The sequence below is a fragment of the Hippocampus guttulatus genome, chromosome 10, assembly GCF_054856545.1.
Source record: "Hippocampus guttulatus isolate MCC_2025c chromosome 10, RoL_Hgut_1.0, whole genome shotgun sequence".
Taxonomy (NCBI): domain Eukaryota; kingdom Metazoa; phylum Chordata; class Actinopteri; order Syngnathiformes; family Syngnathidae; genus Hippocampus; species Hippocampus guttulatus.
The window spans coordinates 20975235-20994386 of NC_141270.1; the positions used below are offsets into that span (position 1 = coordinate 20975235).

General features: G+C 46.2%; 1 protein-coding gene, 1 long non-coding RNA gene and 1 pseudogene across 2 annotated transcripts; all 3 read left to right on the plus strand.

Moving 5' to 3' along the window:
• Positions 1-6862: 6862 nt before the first annotated feature.
• LOC147199580 (uncharacterized) lies at positions 6863-8479 on the plus strand (annotated as a pseudogene).
• A 4-nt stretch (positions 8480-8483) lies between these two features.
• Positions 8484-11241, plus strand: LOC147199581 (uncharacterized). The gene is made up of 2 exons (XM_086122492.1): positions 8484-11196; positions 11229-11241. Exons 1-2 carry the CDS (start codon positions 8501-8503, stop codon positions 11239-11241), a joined length of 2709 nt encoding a protein of 902 aa, XP_085978618.1. The 5' UTR covers positions 8484-8500.
• Positions 11242-12762: 1521 nt separating this feature from the next.
• LOC147199582 (uncharacterized) lies at positions 12763-17536 on the plus strand. The gene is made up of 2 exons (XR_015102055.1): positions 12763-14620; positions 16003-17536. It is a non-coding gene; the product is annotated as an uncharacterized LOC147199582 (long non-coding RNA).
• Positions 17537-19152: the final 1616 nt, after the last annotated feature.

Here is a 19152-nt window from a genome sequence, read left to right on the forward strand (position 1 = left end):
AGAAGCTAGTATTGGTCATTCAGTGACTGCCTTGGTCTCAGTGGGATAAGCTCTAAGCCAACCTCATTCAAAAAGGACCCAAGGAACTGAATAGCATCGACATGGAACTCGCATTTCTCAGCCTTGACAAATTAGTTTTCCAACAGTGTTTGTAAAATGATAAGAACATGCTGTTTGTGGCTCTGCAGGGTTCTCAATACTCTTAAAATATCATCCAAATTAACAAAATAACAGACATTGATGAGAACATCATTGAATAGGCTCTTGAAAACTGCAGGAGCATTGGTTAAACCATGACAAGATATTCAAAGTGCCAGATGGGTGTTTTGAAAGCCATTTCCACTCATCTCCCTCGCGAATCTGAACTAAATGGTAGGCGCTACGAAAATCCGATTTGGAAAAAATCGTGGCGGATTGCAAAGGAGTAAATGCAGGGTCAAGAACCAACAAAATAGCAGGATTGTGAGTCTGCAGCCAGGTTAATCCTAAAATTATTGGTGCAGTTTTGGCGGGCATATTAAAAAAAAAATTCTACACTCTGTCTATATGATTTGCCAATAGCTTGAGGGTCAATGGTTCAGTGACATCTTTCAATCCTACAAAACATTCATCAGCCCCAGAATCCACCAGAGCACGCACACGGTGTCTCTGATCATCACACGAGACCTCCCCGTCCAACTTGTTTGTCCGTGATTCCTTGAAACCCTGAGCTTGGTCCGAGGGACTTTGGTGACTCTCGCTCAAAGATCGGCGCCGGCAGAGAAGCTCAATTTACAGTAGCCTAGTTGGGTGGCTAGTCGTTTGATGAGTGATGTGGCCGTGTCGGACATCGGGAGACAAAGTGACCGGTCGGTCACAGTAGAAACAAGCAGTAGAACGTCTCCGTCTATCCTCCAGATCGAGATGACCCCTCCCAGCTCCATGGGCTCGTCCAGCGATTAGGCAGGTGTGGTCGGCGGTGCCGGGCAATCCTCCGACACGGGCTCTACGTCACTCAGGATCGGGCAGTCAGCGGACAGCATCCCGGTAATGCTCAGCTGCGCGCTCCCAACGTCACTCATGAATGCGGTTGTCTAACCGGATGGCCAGGCAAATCAGCTCCTCCAAAGAATTTGTGTCGTCATAGACAGGTAGCTCGTCCTTGAGGGATGCACTTAAACCCCAGCGAAAAATGGTACGTAATCATCAAAATCGTGTATCTCAGCTGCGAGAATACGAACATGGATGAATTAATCGGCGACAGATGAATTATCCTGTACACAGTCCATTAATTGTCCTCGGGCCTCCTTTCCCTGAATTGGATGGTGGAACACTTGGCGAAACTAAGAAATGAAAGCCGAGAAAGAGGACCGAAGCTGAGGTTGCACATGGCTCACCGCCATAGCCCATGAACTAGCTTTGCCCATCAACAGTCTCTTAATGAAAGCTACTTAAGTGCTATCTAAAGCATAAGTGGTGGGTGAATAATAACAAGACCACAGTGATTGAAAAATTGGCCACAATTGCCAGGTTCTCCACTGTAACGGGGTGCGTGAGGGAGCCTCAATTTCCTACTCATGATTGCCCAAGATGACACCACAGGCCGAGCCCCGTCCGCATCTACGTTGAGCTGAGGCTCGTCACGTGTCTGTTGGAGCTGAGTCGCATTCACGTCGACGACGAGCCGTGCCACGTCCACGCCCACGTCAGGCCGAGCCCCTGTTCACGTCCGGCTGTTCCATGTCCCCCGTTACGTCGAGCTCCGTCCACGTCAGGCCACGCCCAGCCAAAAGGATTGCCGTCGCTTTTGTTCCTGTTCCCTGGCGAGGTGAAGGTCACCGTCGCTTATTGTTCTTGTATTTCGGCGAGGCGAAGGTCGCCGTCGCTTTTGTTCTTGTTCTGCAGCGAGGCAAGGGTTGCCGTCGCTTTTAATTCCTGTTCCCCGGCGAGGCAACCCTTTTGGACAACTTTGGGACGTCTGGGATCCGTCCCTTGAGGGAGGGGTACTGTCATGATTCGGTTTAGGGACCAACAGGTGGCACTGTAGGGCTCCCCCGGCAGCTGCACACCTGTTGGTTATTTGGTAATTAGTTGTTTAAAAGGACTCCCAGCCCGAACATTCAGTGTCGGGTCATTGTTGCTTCTTGCTACTGTCATGTGTTTTGCTTTTGCTACTGTTTGCTCTTCGTTTCTGTCATGGTTCTGTTCCTGTTCGTTTTTTGTCATGGTTTTGTTTTGCTACTTTGGATTAGTTTTGGTTGTTAGCACTTTGTTTGTTTTGGATTCAGTTTTCTCTGTTTTATTAAATATAATTCGTCAAATACACCCTGCTCCTGCCTGCTTTTTGGGGTCCACCACCACCTTGCTACGTGACACTGGGAGGTTCCAGACAGAATCAGACCCTACAAATGTAGACTCAGGAAAGTTGATCGAACAAAAGTATTTATTTACAAAAAATAGGTGCAAGGGTGAGAAAGTACAAAAAATGTGACGCTGGACAACAAGCCAGGAATAATGCGAAGAAAATAAAAGGCACTTGCACAAGCCAAGGAAAAAAAAACACAAACGAAAATAGCATGTAACAAATGAACCAGAAAGACCAAACCACGTGGAGAACAAACCATGGATACACTTAAACACACCAACTTGAATAATGAAGAACATAAAGCAAATCAAGAGCCAAAAAATGGAGAAAACATAAATCAGGGCAAGAGCCAAAAACCGTATCGAGACAAAATACACATGAAGAATGAGGTGAGCGAGGCGAAATTATCGGACGGCTTGACGTGGGTCCATGAGATCCTTAAATAGTCCCAATAATTGAGGTGGCAGACAGGTGCGCAGCAGGAAAACTGCCAACACCTCAGCCACCTGCTGGACACGAACAGAACGTAATCATGGCACTTTGTTTTTCAAAAAGCTATGATTTCATCCAAGTTTTTTAGAGGGTCGGCTGGAATGGATTAATGGCATTTCCATTCTTTTCAAAAGGGAAAGAATATTTCAGTTATAACCGTAGTCATGGCACTCAAGGCACCACTGCACACATATATCCACAAGTGTGGCCTGAAAGCGAATTGCCTTGGCGTGCTGAGTTATAAAGATGCCAAGTCCAAAATTTAACCTTTAATAAATCACTGGCAACAATTACATGAACAGTAAATCTTTTGAAATTCTGATGAAGCCATTTCTCTGATTAAGGTGTTATATTAAAAAAGGCCTTTTCTAATTACATCAATCACATTACCAACGTTGGAATGAATACAGTTAAATCAAGACATCCAGTTTCTCTTGGGTTTCAATTTTTTGTAAACATGCACATTACGCACTTTAATTGCACTTTGATATCCAAGATGGCAGTACAGAACAGCGTTATGGTACATACAGATGTCCTGGTCCCGTTCTTCTGTGTTGGTCTTTGTTGTAGTGTACTACAAGACATGTCCTAACGTCAGAAAATGAAAAGATTAATGGGTAATGAATGATAACGCATTTTTAGGGATAGAATGAAACTTCTATGTTCTGCATTTCAAGACAAATAAATGGGTTTCCCCCCCAAAATGGCATTGGTATCAGTCTGAGTCAATTCACAGACTGTACTCTACACTTAAATGTTAAAATAATGCAAAAATAAGTACTAAGTATGCTAATGCCATACTTTTTCATATGCTTTGGAAATAGACGGCTGTTAATGAAAATTGAGCGCTGTAGTGACTGCTATATACATAATTCACCACCAACTGCAAACGTGTGAATGCAATGTTTCATATGCTTGTCAGAGAGTTCACGATCATTTGGTAACGGGGTAGAAATAATTGCAGTCCCTTTAAGGACCGCCATGTTAGTCTGCTTGTTTCCATGGAAACTGACTTTCGGCGGGTCTCGTTTTGCGCGGGGAGTTTTTTTGGTGTGCTAATAAAAAAAACGACACACTCTCTCGGAGTGCATACCTGTCAACTCATACGGTTTAGCCATAGTTCATACGGATTTTGTGGTGAATCTTACGTATATGGCCGTATCGCACAAATCATACGGATTCTGAAAATTTCCGGGTTCTTTGTTTGGTGAAAAAAGTAACGCAGGAATACAACTCTGAACACAGAAATGCCACTAAGTAGAATGATGATTAGACATTAACCAGACATTGTATTATGGAGATCTACAATAAATATCATTGAAAAATTCGGGGGGGGTTTTTTCTGCCGTTATTTTGACATATAAAATGCTTTGGTATGTTATAAGGATTTTTTGCTCTTTATAAGGATTTTTTTGGTAGTTTATACAGGTTGGCGCTCCGAAAAGTTGACAGGTATGGGAGTGCGAACGTGAGAAATTGCCACTTTCTTCGAGTTTCTACAATTTCCACAGCGCCATGTTTTTCTGTGGACAATTATGTTTAAGATATTCAAAAGGTAATGTGTTCATAGTGCACATCTAGTTAAATCTGAATCCAATTTCAAGGTACAAAATATTAAAATACAGGAACAAGAATTCTCAAGAATTTGTCTTTACTTTCCTTCCTCTTCTTTTTGCTTGTGGGGCACGAATAATTCAGGCTAGAAGTTGAAGATATCACCTATATATGTTATATGTTTAGCTTAAAACTTTGTATCATAGACAGGTCGACTTTGACACTAGTCTCTGTCCTGAACATCTTCTGAAGTACTTGAAACAAAGAATGTAGTGTGAAGTTTAGATTCTATTTTCACTTGGTTAATTAACAGCCCCCCGAGGGTTTTCTTGCCTCCTCCACCTCGTAAAAGTCCCTGAAGGCTGTCAAGTGCCTTCGAAGAGGAACCCTAATCTCAAGATTTGTGGACCAGCAGATATGGTCTGTACTTTGTCAAAATGCCAAGATCGAACTGCATTGACCTTTCTTTGTTTCAGATTTTTACATGAGGGGAAGGACTGCCCGGCCCTAATTAATATAATTAACATACTATGCCTATATGTACGTGTGACTGTAGTTGCTCGGGGCTTCCTGATGAAATCTGAGACTCACAGGAGCCCGAATCGATTCGTGTTGTGCCCTGAACGTTCAGTAAAACATCTTGCAAGAACTTCTCCATTTCCAGCCTCTGACTTTTGCACATCAACTCAGCCCGAATCAAACGAACACGCGGAGGACCTGGGAAGTGGAGAACGGTCAAGGGATCCCGCCGTGTCGACAACAACACGCTTCCCCCTGTTTGATCATCCTCCAACAATTGGTGACCCCGACGTGATTCGAGCTGATTGTTGGTCAACAGGCAGAATTTCGGCGCGCCATAATTGATAAGGTAAGAGGACATTTATCCTCTCGATTGATTTTCTGCCCTGTTGACTGATATGATGTGATGATTCACGTTTGATTTGAGACCAAATTAGTTTGGGGCTGGTAATTGAGAAAACCTGTTTAAACGTATTACTAGGTGTATTTCGCTCTAATTCTGAGTTCTAGAAATAATAATTCCTCGTTTTACGGTTTAAACCCGTTTAAACCCGTTTAAACGTATTACTGGGTGTACTCCGCTCGAATTATCGAGTTATAGGAGTAATAATTCCTCGTTTTGCGGCTTAAACCAAAGGCCTAAAATAACCGGTAAAGAAGAGAAGTACAAGAGAATAAGAGAAATACAAGTGAAGTACAAGAGAATAAGAGAATAAGAGAAATACAAGTGAAGTACAAGAGAATAGGAAAAAGGGAAAGGAAAAACTTGTCTTCAGGGAGGTTGTCTCGTTCTGTTAAGAATCCTAGAGACTAGAATTCCTTGAGGAAGACGAGTTGATTTTAAGACTGATCTTATTTTAGGCGGGGTTGTTTCGTTCTTTCAAGTATCTTAGAAACAGGAATTCCTCAAATTTAATAAGATCATAAAGAGAATACAGGAGAATTCACTTGTACAGAGATTTGCGAATAAAGAGGTTCGCGAATAAAGAGGTTCGCGAGTCAGAAGTTTGTGGACAACGAAGTTCACGGATATTAAATATTGCACAGTTTGCGAATAAAAGGGGTTCCCGGGAAAAAGAATAAAGGGAGTCACACATTTCAATTTACAGCAAAAGGAAGGGCGAGATTGATATGGAAAGAATTGACCTCCATTTGTGTGACGTTAATTAAATAAATAAGGCCGCTAAGAAAATAAAAAGAGGAGTCGGAGAAGAGGAGTTTGTAATCTGTGCGTCGTGTCTTTGTTTGTAATCTGTGTGTCGTGTCCTTGTTTGTAATTTGTTTTGTGTTGTTAAAGTATAAAGATGGATGGGGAATTCGATAGGGAGTTGGAGTGGTTCGATACCCGTGTTATTCCAAACCATGGCCGTAGTGTGCTGCTAAGTGATCAAGTGAGAAGTGCATGTAGTGTGTGTGTGGGCGCTTTGCCAGAGAAAAGTAGAGAAGAAAAAAGGGATGAACTGAGAGAGTGGGTGAGAGATTGTTGTGACAAGGGCTGGTTCCCGCCGATGTCTTCGGCTGCGTGCTTGGTGACTCTGATGAAAGAAGTAGAAAAAGCATGTTTGAATAAAAAGGAAAAATTGGAGGAAGATGTGAAAAGAACAAACAAGTTGTCTCCGAGAGGCAGGAAGGTGAGAGGAAGTCTAAAGAAAGTTGAAAAATGGACAAAAAATGCCAGACTGTTGGCAATGGGCTATGCTGTAAAACAGTCAAGAAAAGAATCTCAGAAAGTGTGGGAGTCAAGCAGCTGCCCTCTGCGCCGCCACCCTATTGTGAGTCTGCCGTGGGGCGACAAAGTGTGCCTATTAACCCTTTCACTGACTCACCTTATGCAAACGTAAAACAAATGCTTAAAGATACATCTGTACCAGTTTGTCCTATTTTGTCAGTTTATGGAGGCAGCCTACAAGTGGACTGGGATGGAGTTGGCGCTGTGGGTCGACCACCTTCTGATCCGACCAGACAGACAGCTGCGGACTCGCTGGCTGCAGGAGTCACTGCTTCAATCGACATGATACAAAAAGAATTTGACGAACTAATGAAATACAGGCGTGAGCCGCGACAATTGCTAGACAGAGCTATAAAATTTAAAAGTTTGTTGACAAGACATCAGGAAGTGCCGAGGAATGTTAGTGACGAGCTACTCGCACTCTTAAAAGACGCAGAGGAGAAAGCACACAGACAGGAAGAGGAAGAGATGAGACGCAGCCGTGAGGCTCGAGATGTTATTTTTGAAGAGAGACAGAAGGAGATAGAGGAGGGGGAACGACGGAAGGATATGGCGACTGTGAATACACACCTATACATGTCCCAGCTGCAGAAGGAGATGACTGACATGAAAAGCGAGTTACAGAGCCTTAAAGATACACATCCAGACTCACCACTGAGTACATCGCGACACACTGAAATCGACACCTCATTACATGCAGATGCTTCACAGAGCCCGCGAGGCATGTACACTCGTTCTATGGGGGGGATTGCTTTCCAAGCTCCCATGATATCCAAGGTAGACCCTGTGTCGGGATGTCAAGCAACGTATTATAAACCATTCACCCCCTCTGACCTCAGTCTGATGTTGCAGAAACTTCCTCCCATGCAGAATGGTGGAGAGAGCTGGCTGAAAGCCGTCCAGCGCACCACGACAGGTCAAATTCTCACAGCAGGTGACGTAAGAGCATTGATGACGCAATCGTGCCCGCTGTCTCAGTTAGAGACTCTTTTGAAACAATCGGGACTTACAGACATTATGGACAACATCGCACTTACTAGCACACAGTTTATGAAAATACTGACAGCATTAGATGCTTTGTTCCCCATACCCGAGGTCGTTATCTCTGACTTGATGTTTGCTCTCAAGTCAGATGAGGATGCAGCAGTTTTATTGATCGCGCTCAAGTCGATTTTGCGCTAAAAACAGGTCATCAACCCACTGACTCCTCTCTTTATTCCCAAGTATTTCGGGCGGCTGTGCTAAAAGGGGTTCCCAAATCCGTAGTCCAGTCCATGGAGTCAAACCCTGATCTCCCTGGCGCTGACCACGCTCGCTGGCTGTTTCACCTGAAGCACCATCTACGGAGACATAGTAAAGATAACGAAACAAAAAATGAAAAGCGAAAGAACGTTGAATCCCAATTGACTATTCTGCAGCTCCAAAGCTTGCAGAAAAAGGAGGAGCCCGTGACTCCACCGGCTGCTAACACCTCATCACCTTCTGTCTTTTCTGAGTGCATGATGTATCAGTCGGGACCATTCAAGGGTCGGAGAGCGCCCCCTGGTGACCAAGGACAATGTTTTAACTGTGGCAAAATGGGCCACTGGGCACGTGACTGCCGAGCCAGACCACAAGGACAAAGATGGGGGGGCAGAGGCAGAGGACAACAAAGGAGCTACGACAGAGGAGGCTACGCACAGTCACGTGGCAGGGGAGACTACAACCAACAATCCTATAACGAGCCACCACAACAGACTGTCATGCCACCTCTGCAACCTGGCCCTCCTCAACCACCAAACCAACAATACCTGCCACCGACTGCCGGTCAATATTCGCAATGATGGGGCCCTGGATCCACTAGCCGCCTTCTGCAGGAACCGATGATCAACTTGACGGTAGGAGGAACTTCTCTACCTTTCATGGTCGACACTGGAGCGCCACATTCCACCGTCATGACCTTACCACCAGAAAGTTACCTTACTACTGGCGGCATCTCATTAGTTGGATTCAAGGGAGAGGAAACCACCCTGCACATGACTACCCCTGTCCGCACTCAATGTTACTCACAAACGTTGATGCACTCTTTTGTCTTTGCACCAAATTGTCCAGTGAACCTGTTGGGTCGTGATCTCCTCATCAAGACGGCCCCGATCATAAAATGCAGCCCTGATGGACTCACTTTGGAGTTCCCTGATGGGAACTCCTGCCACTGCTCTACTCAATCTGTCTACACGGACGCTCAATTACAGCTATTCGAGGGACAAGTTACCTCACCTGCAATTGCCTGTGCCACAGCTGACATCTACTGGGCGAGAGTGGACACAGATTCAACTGATTGGAGGAAGGCGGAGAGTTTCTGGATGAAATGGTCGCCTTGGGTTCGCAACCTTCGCACTTATGATATGGTGTCGGACTGCATGCATTGCACACTCTACTATGACAGAAAAAGTGATGAAGTGTACAGTGAAGCATTTAAGGAAGTTGAGGGAAACACGTGGCAATTGAACATGGGCGATTTGTTTGTAGGAAAGCCAGGAGTAGCCTTTTCGGTTTCTCTAACAGACGAACAACAAAAATGGTACATGATGGCAGATCCGTCCGACCCGTATATGCCACCCTGCCATCCACATGTCTCGCTGATGGTTTCTCCACAACACACAGCCAAGGATCTTGGTCCATTCGTGAGGGAGTGTACAACGGCGACTGATTGGTATGAAACAATACACGAAAACTTGTTGTATTCCAAATCTCTCGATGCCTACTGGATCCAATCTGATGCATTTTATCCCTTTTCAGTTCTTGAACATAATCTTTTGGACAGGCATCATGGCAGAGAAATGACCGATAGTGATCTCGCTGCATCCATGCTCGAACAACTTCCACAGCACTTGTGGGCCACCGACTCAACAGACGTGGGACGATGCAACGTCACTCCAGTCATTTTTCAAATAAAACCCGAGCCGATTTATATTCCACAGTATCCAACTAAAGAATCAGGGCGTCTCGGTATAACAGACACAATAAATGGGTTGCTGGAAGCGGGTGTTCTATGCAAAATTCCGCGTTCGCGATATAACACTCCCATCCTACCCGTAGAGAAAAAGAATACCGGAAAATACCGCATGGTTCACGATCTACGCGCCATCAATGCTGCTGTCTTGACACCTACCTTGCCTGTTCCCAACCCGCATTCTACCTTATCTCAACTTGCACCATCCCACACTCATTTCACTTGTATAGACTTGGCGAATGCTTTCTTTTGCATCCCGCTTGATGACTCCATGATGGAGTATTTCGCATTCACATGGAATAGTGAGTGCTATTCGTACAACCGACTGCCACAAGGCTTTGTTCTCTCTCCAGGCCTGTTCAATGCCTATTTGAAGCAACTTTTGGCGCCACAAATTCTCCCAGCCGGAGTACTATTGATCCAATATGTTGATGACATTCTGCTGGCTGCTCCTTCTGAAACTGTGTGTGTTGAAGCCACACGATCTCTGCTTGCTCACTTGGCAACGATTGGCTTGAAATGCTCGAAGAGCAAACTTCAAATCGCACGCCCTCAAGTTTCATTCCTTGGGCGGCTCATTTCGAGACACGGGACAGGCATGTCACCTTCACACAAGGATGACATCTTGCACTATCCCAAACCCACCAATGTCAAGCAAATGCTTGCCTTCCTGGGACTTTGTAATTATTCTCGACACCATGTTCCAGACTTCGCTGAACTCACACGTCCTTTGCGCGCCATGGTTAATGACCAAGGCATGCGAAACTTGACTCACTCTCTTACCTGGACTTCTGATGCAGACCAATCGTTTATCAGCTTGAAACAGTTTCTTTCCTCTGCGGCCTCGTTGGCCATTCCAGACTACACCACAATGTTCTTTCTTGATGTGTCTGAAAAATCAAGCAGTGTGTCTGCTGTGCTTTTTCAGAAAGGGGGAGTTGGTGAACGATACACTTGCTTGTATGCATCCACTCCACTTGACGTATATGAACAACGACATCCTTTATGTGCGGCTTTTGCCTCAGCTCTTGCTCGGCTCGTTCAGAAAACATCGCACATAGTTTTACATCATCCACTCACTATCCGCACATCACACAGCACTGTACAATACGTCACAAGCCAGGCATTCACCATGACAGGAGGGAGACAAAGGAAAATCGAGACAATACTAACCCAACCCCACATCTTGTTTACGCACGAAGGCGTCAACATGGCGGAAGGAATGATGGAAGGAAAACCACACTGCTGCACACAGCGGATAGTGGACGAAAACACGCTCAGAGAAGAACTGTATGAGACACCATTGAATAATCCAGACATGATACTGTTTACAGATGGCTGTTGCTTCAAAGGAGAAAAAGGACTCCAGTCGGGATTCGCTGTGACACGAATGACGGATGACGACTTCACGACGGTAGTAGCAAAAAGACTAACAGGTCCCCAATCAGCACAGAGAGCTGAACTGATTGCGGTTCAAACAGCTTTAATGCTAGCCCAGGGAAAAACTGCCAACATTTACACTGACTCAGCATATGTGCACGTGGTAATACACACGGCTCTGGCTGAGTGGCAAAGAAATGATTTTGTGACTGCTGTAGGAACGCCAATTAATAATAATAATAATAATAATAATGCATTTTATTTAAAAGCGCCTTTCATGCCACCCAAGGACACTGTACAGACAATAAGAAAATACAATGTAAAAATTTGTAAACGAGATATTATATAAAAACAGGACATAAAATCATAAAATCATAAAAACATGGAAAGAGCTAAGAAATGGAAGAGCTATGTGTTGTAGGCAATCCTGAACAGGTGTGTTTTTAGACGGGACTTGAAAGTGGAAAGAGGTGTGCAGTTTTGGAGGTCCGGAGGTAGGTTGTTCCAGAGCTTTGGAGCAGCGTGACTGAAGGCTCTGGCTCCCATGGTGCTCAGTCGGGCAGGGGGCACTGACAGGCGGAGGGAGGACGAGGATCTGAGGGAGCGAGAGGGGATATGCACCTGGAGAAGGTCGGATAGGTAAGGAGGGGCCAGGTTGTGGATGGCCATATATGTATATAGAAGCAGTTTGTAATTGATGCGATGTTGAACAGGGAGCCAGTGAAGCTGTTGGAGAACGGGGGTGATGTGCTGCTGGGAAGATGTTTTTGTGATGATGCGAGCAGAGGCGTTTTGGACCAGCTGGATTTTATGAAGGGACTTTTGAGGTAGGCCGAAGAGGAGAGCGTTGCAGTAATCAAGGCGGGATGTGACAAGACTGTGGACAAGAATAGCAGTGGTGCGGGGGGTGAGGGAAGGGCGAAGTCTGGTAATATTGCGGAGGTGGAAATAAGCAGTGCGGGTGATGGTGTTGATATGCGAGTGGAAGGTGAGCATGCTATCCAGGATGACACCCAGACTCTTAACCTGGGGGGAGGGGGACACTAGGGAGCTGTCAATGTTGAAGGAAAAACTGTTTACTTTGGATAAAGTGGATTTGGTGCCAAGAAGGAGGACTTCAGTTTTATTAGTATTTAATTTAAGAAAGTTTGTTGTGAACCATGTTTTGAGTTCGGAGAGGCAAGAGGTGAGGGAGGGGGGTGGGAGTATGGAGTTTGGCTTGCAGGAGAGGTAGAGCTGGGTGTCATCAGCAAAGCAGTGAAAGTGGATATTAAATTTGCGGAGGATATGGCCAAGAGGCAGGAGGTAGATGATGAAGAGAAGGGGACCTAGGACAGATCCCTGTGGTACACCTGTGGTGACTGGGGAGGGCTTTGAGGTGAAGGATTTGAGCTGGACAAACTGAGTGCGGCCAGTGAGGTAGGAGTGGAACCAACTGAGGGGAGTGTGGGAGAGACCAATGGAGGAGAGTCTATTGAGGAGGATAGGGTGAGAGATTGTGTCAAAGGCAGCGCTCAAGTCTAAGAGGATGAGGATGGAGACTAAACCGGAATCAGATGCTATGAGGAGATCATTCACAATACGGATTAGGGCAGTCTCTGTGCTGTGGCGGGGGCGGAAACCGGACTGAAAGGGTTCATAGAGAGAGTGAAGGGACAGGTGGGAGTGGAGTTGAGCAGCAACAGTTTTTTCAAGGATTTTCGAGATAAATGGAAGGTTGGAGATGGGGCGGAGGTTATCAAAGTCGTTGGGGTCAGAGCCATGTTTTTTCAGTGTGGGGGTGATAGCAGCAGTTTTGAGGAGTGATGGGACAATACCAGAAGAGAGTGAGGAGTGGATAATAGCAGATATGAGAGGAAGCACAGAAGGAAGGCAGGATTTAACAAGGGATGAAGGGAGGGGATCAAGCTGGCAAGTGGTGGGCTTGGATTTGAGTATGAGGTTGGATAATTCAGCAGTCGTTGGTGGAACAAAACTGGAGAAGAGATGACAAGGAGAAGAAGGTTCAGATGGGGGGGGAGCAGGCAGGTTTTGATGGAGTTGGTGATGGATCTTAAGGATTTTGTGATTGAAGTGTTCCATTATGGAGTTGCAGGTTGCTGTGGAGTACAGGTGGAGGGGGAGAGTTTGGTGGCCGGAGGATTTTGTTCATGACGGAGAAGAGAGTTCTTGAATTTCCTTCGTTGGAGAGGATGAGGCCGGAGTAGTAGCTGGATTTGGTTTGTGCAATTTGGTCCTTGTATTTAGTGATATGGGTAGTGTACATGTCCTTATGGATGGTGAGACCGGTTTTCTTATAGAGTCGCTCAAGTTGGCGGTTTTTTGATTTCAATGATCTAAGAGCGGGTGTAAACCAGGGGGCAGATGTAGAGAATGAAGCAGTCCTGGTCTTCAGGGGGGCGAGAGAATTTAGAATATTTGTGAGGCAGGCATTGTAGTGAGCGGTGAGGTCATCCGGGTTTGAAAGGGCGTCTGGGGGCGGGGAACGGTCGATAATGGAGCAGAAGGTGTCAATGTTGATATTTTTGGTATTACGAAAAGAAATGAGGCGGGAGGTTTTGATTGTAGAGAGACGGAGTACGATGTTAAAAGTGAGGAGGAAATGATCGGTTTCAGGAAAAACATCAGCAGTGGGCTTGGAGGGGGAGAAGCCAGAGCAGCAAACCAAGTCCAATGTGTGGCCTTTGATGTGGGTGGGGAAGTCAGTAAGACAGTGTATCGCGAGGCTCTCCAGGTAGGATGTGAAGTCTCTTGTGAGTGGCAGGTCGGGGTTGTCCATGTGAATATTAAAATCTCCCAGCAAAATTAAATTTGGCGAGAGAGTGGATAAGTGTGTGATTAAACTGGAAAATTCATTGATGAAATCGCTATGTGGCTTCGGGGGGCGATAAACTGTGGCAATGATGGTTGGCGTGGGTCCAGGGAGTTTAAACACCATGCATTCAAAAGAGCTTGATGCAGGAACGGAGACTGGTAAGACTTTCCACTTCTCGCGGTGGATTACCGCGAGGCCTCCTCCACGGCCGTTGCCACGGGGACGGCAGATGTAAACAAAGCCGGGAGGAGTGGAGTCATTCAGAGCAGCGAAGTCGTTTGTTTGTTGCCAGGTTTCTGTTAAAACGAGGAAGTCAAGTTTGCGTTCGGCGAGGACGTCTTGAATGAGGTGACCCTTGTTCGTAAGTGAGCGGATGTTCAGCAGTCCAAAGTTGACAGCGGAGGTGTCATGTTTGATGGCGGCAGTGCTGTTAGCCGACCTAGCCAGGCGGGCTACTGCATAGTAGTTGGTGTTGCGGCCGCGGTTTCTGGGAGGACGTCGAGAAGTGGACCAGGTCGAGTTGATTGAGCCAGGATTTTTGTAGTCAACATGTCTACGCGACCCGCGGTGAATGTAGCGACGTCGAGGCAGGCGAGCGATGTCAGGATGATGGTGCAGTTCCGGCGGTGGAGGCTCCGGTGCAATCCTCCGGATCCGGAGAAGATCCGCGACAGAATAGTGGAGTAGTCCTGTCACTGGATGATGGCAGAACGTCAGAAGTATCAGAAATAGCCCAAAGGCGGCGAAGTTGTGCCGCCCCATGACGAGGGAGAAAGGCCGGTGCGGTGACAGCCGGTAAGTTTAAGCTACCGGCGTTAGCCCGTGGACTAAGTTACGATTTGGGGTTTGATTGATCGGGTGAAGCTATGATTTGTTACATCAATCACAGTCCAAACAGTCCAAAAACAGAAGGGCAAAAGAAAAATCAGAAGAAATATCTGAAAAGTTTTGGAAAAGTTTGGAGTGAGAAGCGGCGACATACACGCCAGCGTCCTCTCACCCCGGAAGTCGAGATTAAGCATCATCAAGACATTCTAGCATTGCGAGATGCCTTAATGCTGCCCAAAGCAGTGGCCATCATTAAATGCAAAGGACATTCCAAACGCTCAGACTTTGTAGCAAAAGGAAATGATTCGGCTGATAAGGCGGCGAAAGAGGCAGCAGGCTATCATCTTCCCACATTGCAACTAATGATCAGTGAGAATGAATTAACCGATAGGGAAGAGGTGAATGAGGATACGGTCAAGTTGTGGCAAGAGCAAGCCAGTCCAGAAGAAAAGAGTGTGTGGAAGTCGAAAGGGGGTGCAAAGAGTGATAATGGAATATGGAAAAAGGATGGGAGATGCATCCCACCACAAAAACAGTTGAAACAGTTGATAAGTGAAGCCCATGGAGTGTGCCATGTAGGCGTGGATGAAACACTGAGACGACTCCACACCTGGTGGCACCCTTTCATGAGAACGATTGTAAAAAGTGAACTACAGGACTGTAGTGTTTGTAGCAGGTACAACAGCATGCCTACGACGAAGCCACCACAGGGCACTCACGATCCGGACGTGAATGCTCCTGGTCAAGTGGTTTCGATGGATTTCACTGACATGATCAAACCAGTGTTGGGATACAGGTATTTGTTGGTAATTGTGGATTCTTTTTCAGGATGGCCAGAAGCCTATCCATGCAAAACGGAAACAGCGAACGTTGTGGCTAAACACTTGATCAATCATTACATTCCAACTCATGGGTTCCCAAAGAAAATCAGGTCCGATAACGGAACTAATTTCAAAAACAAACATCTACAAGAAGTAGAGAAGGCCCTGGGTTTAAAACACTCTTTTGGTTCAGTGTACCACCCACAGTCCCAAGGTCAAGTTGAAAGAATGAACAGGAACATCAAAGAAAAATTAGCAAAAGCATTAGCATCGTCTAAGCTAAATTGGGTACAGGTTCTCCCAATTGCCTTAATGAATGTAAGGATGTCACTAAATTCAGCCAAAGGGTGGACACCATTTGAATGTCATACCAACAGACCGTTTCCGGCACCAACAGCTCCACTGGAGGAATCGCGGGTGGAGGGACCACCTGGGCTGCGACAGCTGACCGTTACGTTCTCCAGCCTGACCGAAAAACAGGCCGATGCTCCACCGCTAATGAATGTTTGTGAACTTGTGTGGTTAAAGGTTCTGAAAAGGAAGTGGTCGGAACCCAGGTGGACGGCTCCATACAAGGTGACGGAGAGGACTTCATCTGCGGTTCGCCTGCAAGGAAAGGGAGACACGTGGTTCCACTTGACGTCTACCAGACCAGCTCGAGGCCCCACAGGGATCAGCTTCCATCACATCAACAGCCAGGGAGACCAGCCTGGGACGACTACAACGCCTGACGACTTCGAAACAACGCTCGACGAATCCCGAACAGAGCCAGACGATTCCAGATTGAACCCAGCAACAGACAACGCAGGAGCAACTTCCACCCAGGAAAACTGCAATCCAACAGCAGCTGAGGTCACATCTTGCAAAAAAAAAAAACAGACAGCAATCCCAGCGACTCACCCTGAATTCAAGTAGTCTGCCCTAAAATTGACGATGATCGCCAAGTATTTGATCGGTTTGTTGCTTGTGCAACTCGCATCCACCAGGCGAGAAACTCCCCTCTCGTCGAACGAACGCTGCCCCACTCCCAAAGCTACCACTCACACCACCTTGGCATACGGAGGAATACTCTCCTCCTCAGCCTCCACCAGAGAGGGCATCTGCTTGCATATGATAGGAAACACCCAAATGACTTTTGGATTTGACGCATGCACAATGTTTTCATGATCACCGCCATTTTTGCATGCTGGAATTACACATTAGTATTTTTGACGTTTACGTTATTATTATCACATTTCATATCGTTTTGAATTTATCTCACCAATGTATTTGCTGTTGAAACATCACCTTTACATAATGTTTTCAGATGCATTTAAGGGTTTCGGACTCTTACGAGTCCGAGAGAGGGAAAGCTTTTTCGAACAAGTTTTCGGACTCTTTTGAGACGTTGGAATCCACGCTGCGGAAAGAATTTCTGGATCAGACTGATCGGCGCCACTGAGGAGATACAGACCAAGGACTCAAGGCTGTCTGGAATTGTTGGCGGCCGTCTCTCCAAAACAAACAACGCTATCTGGCCTTTCCCCTGGATGGAAATACGCACGGAGTCTAGGGCCCCCCACCGCACCCACCGCCCCCTCCTTCTCGGCCATGGACTGATAAGCCAGGACTGTCTTCACGATAAGCAGACCTCGACGATGCAGCTATGACCTGCACACGCATACACATACATAACTGGACAACCACACGCGCATACACATCCCTGTTATCACCGTCTTCATCGCTCCGATTCTTTTCCCCCCGTGACGTGGTTCGACATGCAGAGCGCTCGTGTGAATCCGTGCAGCTGGTCATTTTTCGGCCGCATCACGGTTACCCCTCTCAACCCCCCCCCCCCCCCTTCCCATTCATCCTCCCCCTTATTACATGTTATGTCTTGTGACTTGTTGTAACTGTCATATGCTTATTTCTGTGCTAGGGTCCTGGACTTAAATTATCCTCGGAAGAGGATAGTTCGAGCGTGTTTTTTTTTTTTTTCCCTCTCCCTACCCAGCGTTTTTTCCTTTCTGAATTCTGACTGTAATTTCCCCATTGCGGGACAAATAAAGGATATCTTATCTTATCTTATCTATTCTTATCTTATCTTATAAATGACTATGTGGAGGTTTAAGGTTGTGAGAGATGGCAAAAAAACGAGAGAGGACCCAAAAACATTCATAACTTTCTCAATATTTATCCTTTTTCAAGAGGTTTGTATCATCGGAAAACTGAATGAATTTGGGGCCATTATTGTCGCAAATCCAATTCCAATTGCGTATTTCAATCCATAAATATGTAAAACGAATCTGTATTTGTTACCATAGTAACAACATGAATCGACACATGCGTGACTGAAGTCTCAAATGTGTAACGAGAATCTACAAATACCTAACGAGAGTAACACCCATCCTTTATCTGAACAGCTTATCTTCATGAAGGTCACAGGCGTGCTTGAGCCTATCCCAGAGCCTGTCTTTGGGCAACAGGTGGGGTACACCCTGAACTGGTTACCAACCAATCACAGGGCACACATAGACAAACAACCATCTGTGCTCACACTCACACCTAGGGACAATTTAGAGTGTTCCATTAGACCTGCCATGCATGGTTCTGGAAAGTGGGAGGAAACCGGAGTACCCGGAGAAAACTCACGCAGGCATGGGGAGAACATGCAAACTTCAGACAGGAAGGTCAGCCCCTGCACCTCTGCACTGTGAGGCTGATGTGCTAACCCAGGGGTGCCCAAAGTTTTTTGATCGAAGATCTACTTCTACCTCCCGCGATCGGCCCATTACCGCGCACGCGCGCATACGCACACACACACGTCCACACGCATGACGTGATGAGCAACAGTCTGACGCTGAGGCATGCGACGCAGTTAGGCAGCCTGTTAACGATAGTAGCTCACACGTACCATTTTAAAATGCTTCTCTCGGCCCTCCAGATTGCCATTCTTGCCCGTCCCCTTGGTGAATTGTACAAAACAAACTCTGAATGACAATAATGATAACGATAAAAGATATAGCGCAACAACTCTGATCACAAGCTGCAACTGCAGACTGCTGAGCGCTAACAGCTTCCGGTGACGCGATCACATGTCCTCCTTGATTTTATTTTATTTTTTAAATACTTTTTGGGAAAGTGAGACTGATTGAATGATTAGGGCGCAGTGTGCATTAACACAAAAATATATGACTAGCATGCACAGAGACACAAACGTTTTTTTTCCGCTCTACACCCCTCGGATCCACTTGGGACCAGTCGCTGATCTACTGGTCAATCGTGATCGACGTAATGGGCTAACCAGTCGACCACTGTGCTGCCCACTAGAGTATCATGTGTGACACAAATTTCCAAATGTGTACATTGACTTGTATGCGTAAACACATGCCTCAATGCATACGTAGATCTGTGTGTGATCATTAAACACTGGGCCTCTTGAATGGCTGTATTCGACATGTGACCTTTGCCACACTCTTGCCGTACATGACTCATGAAGGCATCCGGCGAGTTGCAAATGCTTGTCTGAGATTTGTGTGGGGCTCTGTAGCTACACATTGAGACCACGATGGGCCATTAAATTCATTCATCCATTATCTGGACCGCTTATCCTCATGAATGTCACGCGCTGGAGCCTATCCCAGTCTCAGGGTAACAGGTAGGGTACACCCTTAACTGGTTGCCAACCAATTGTGGGGC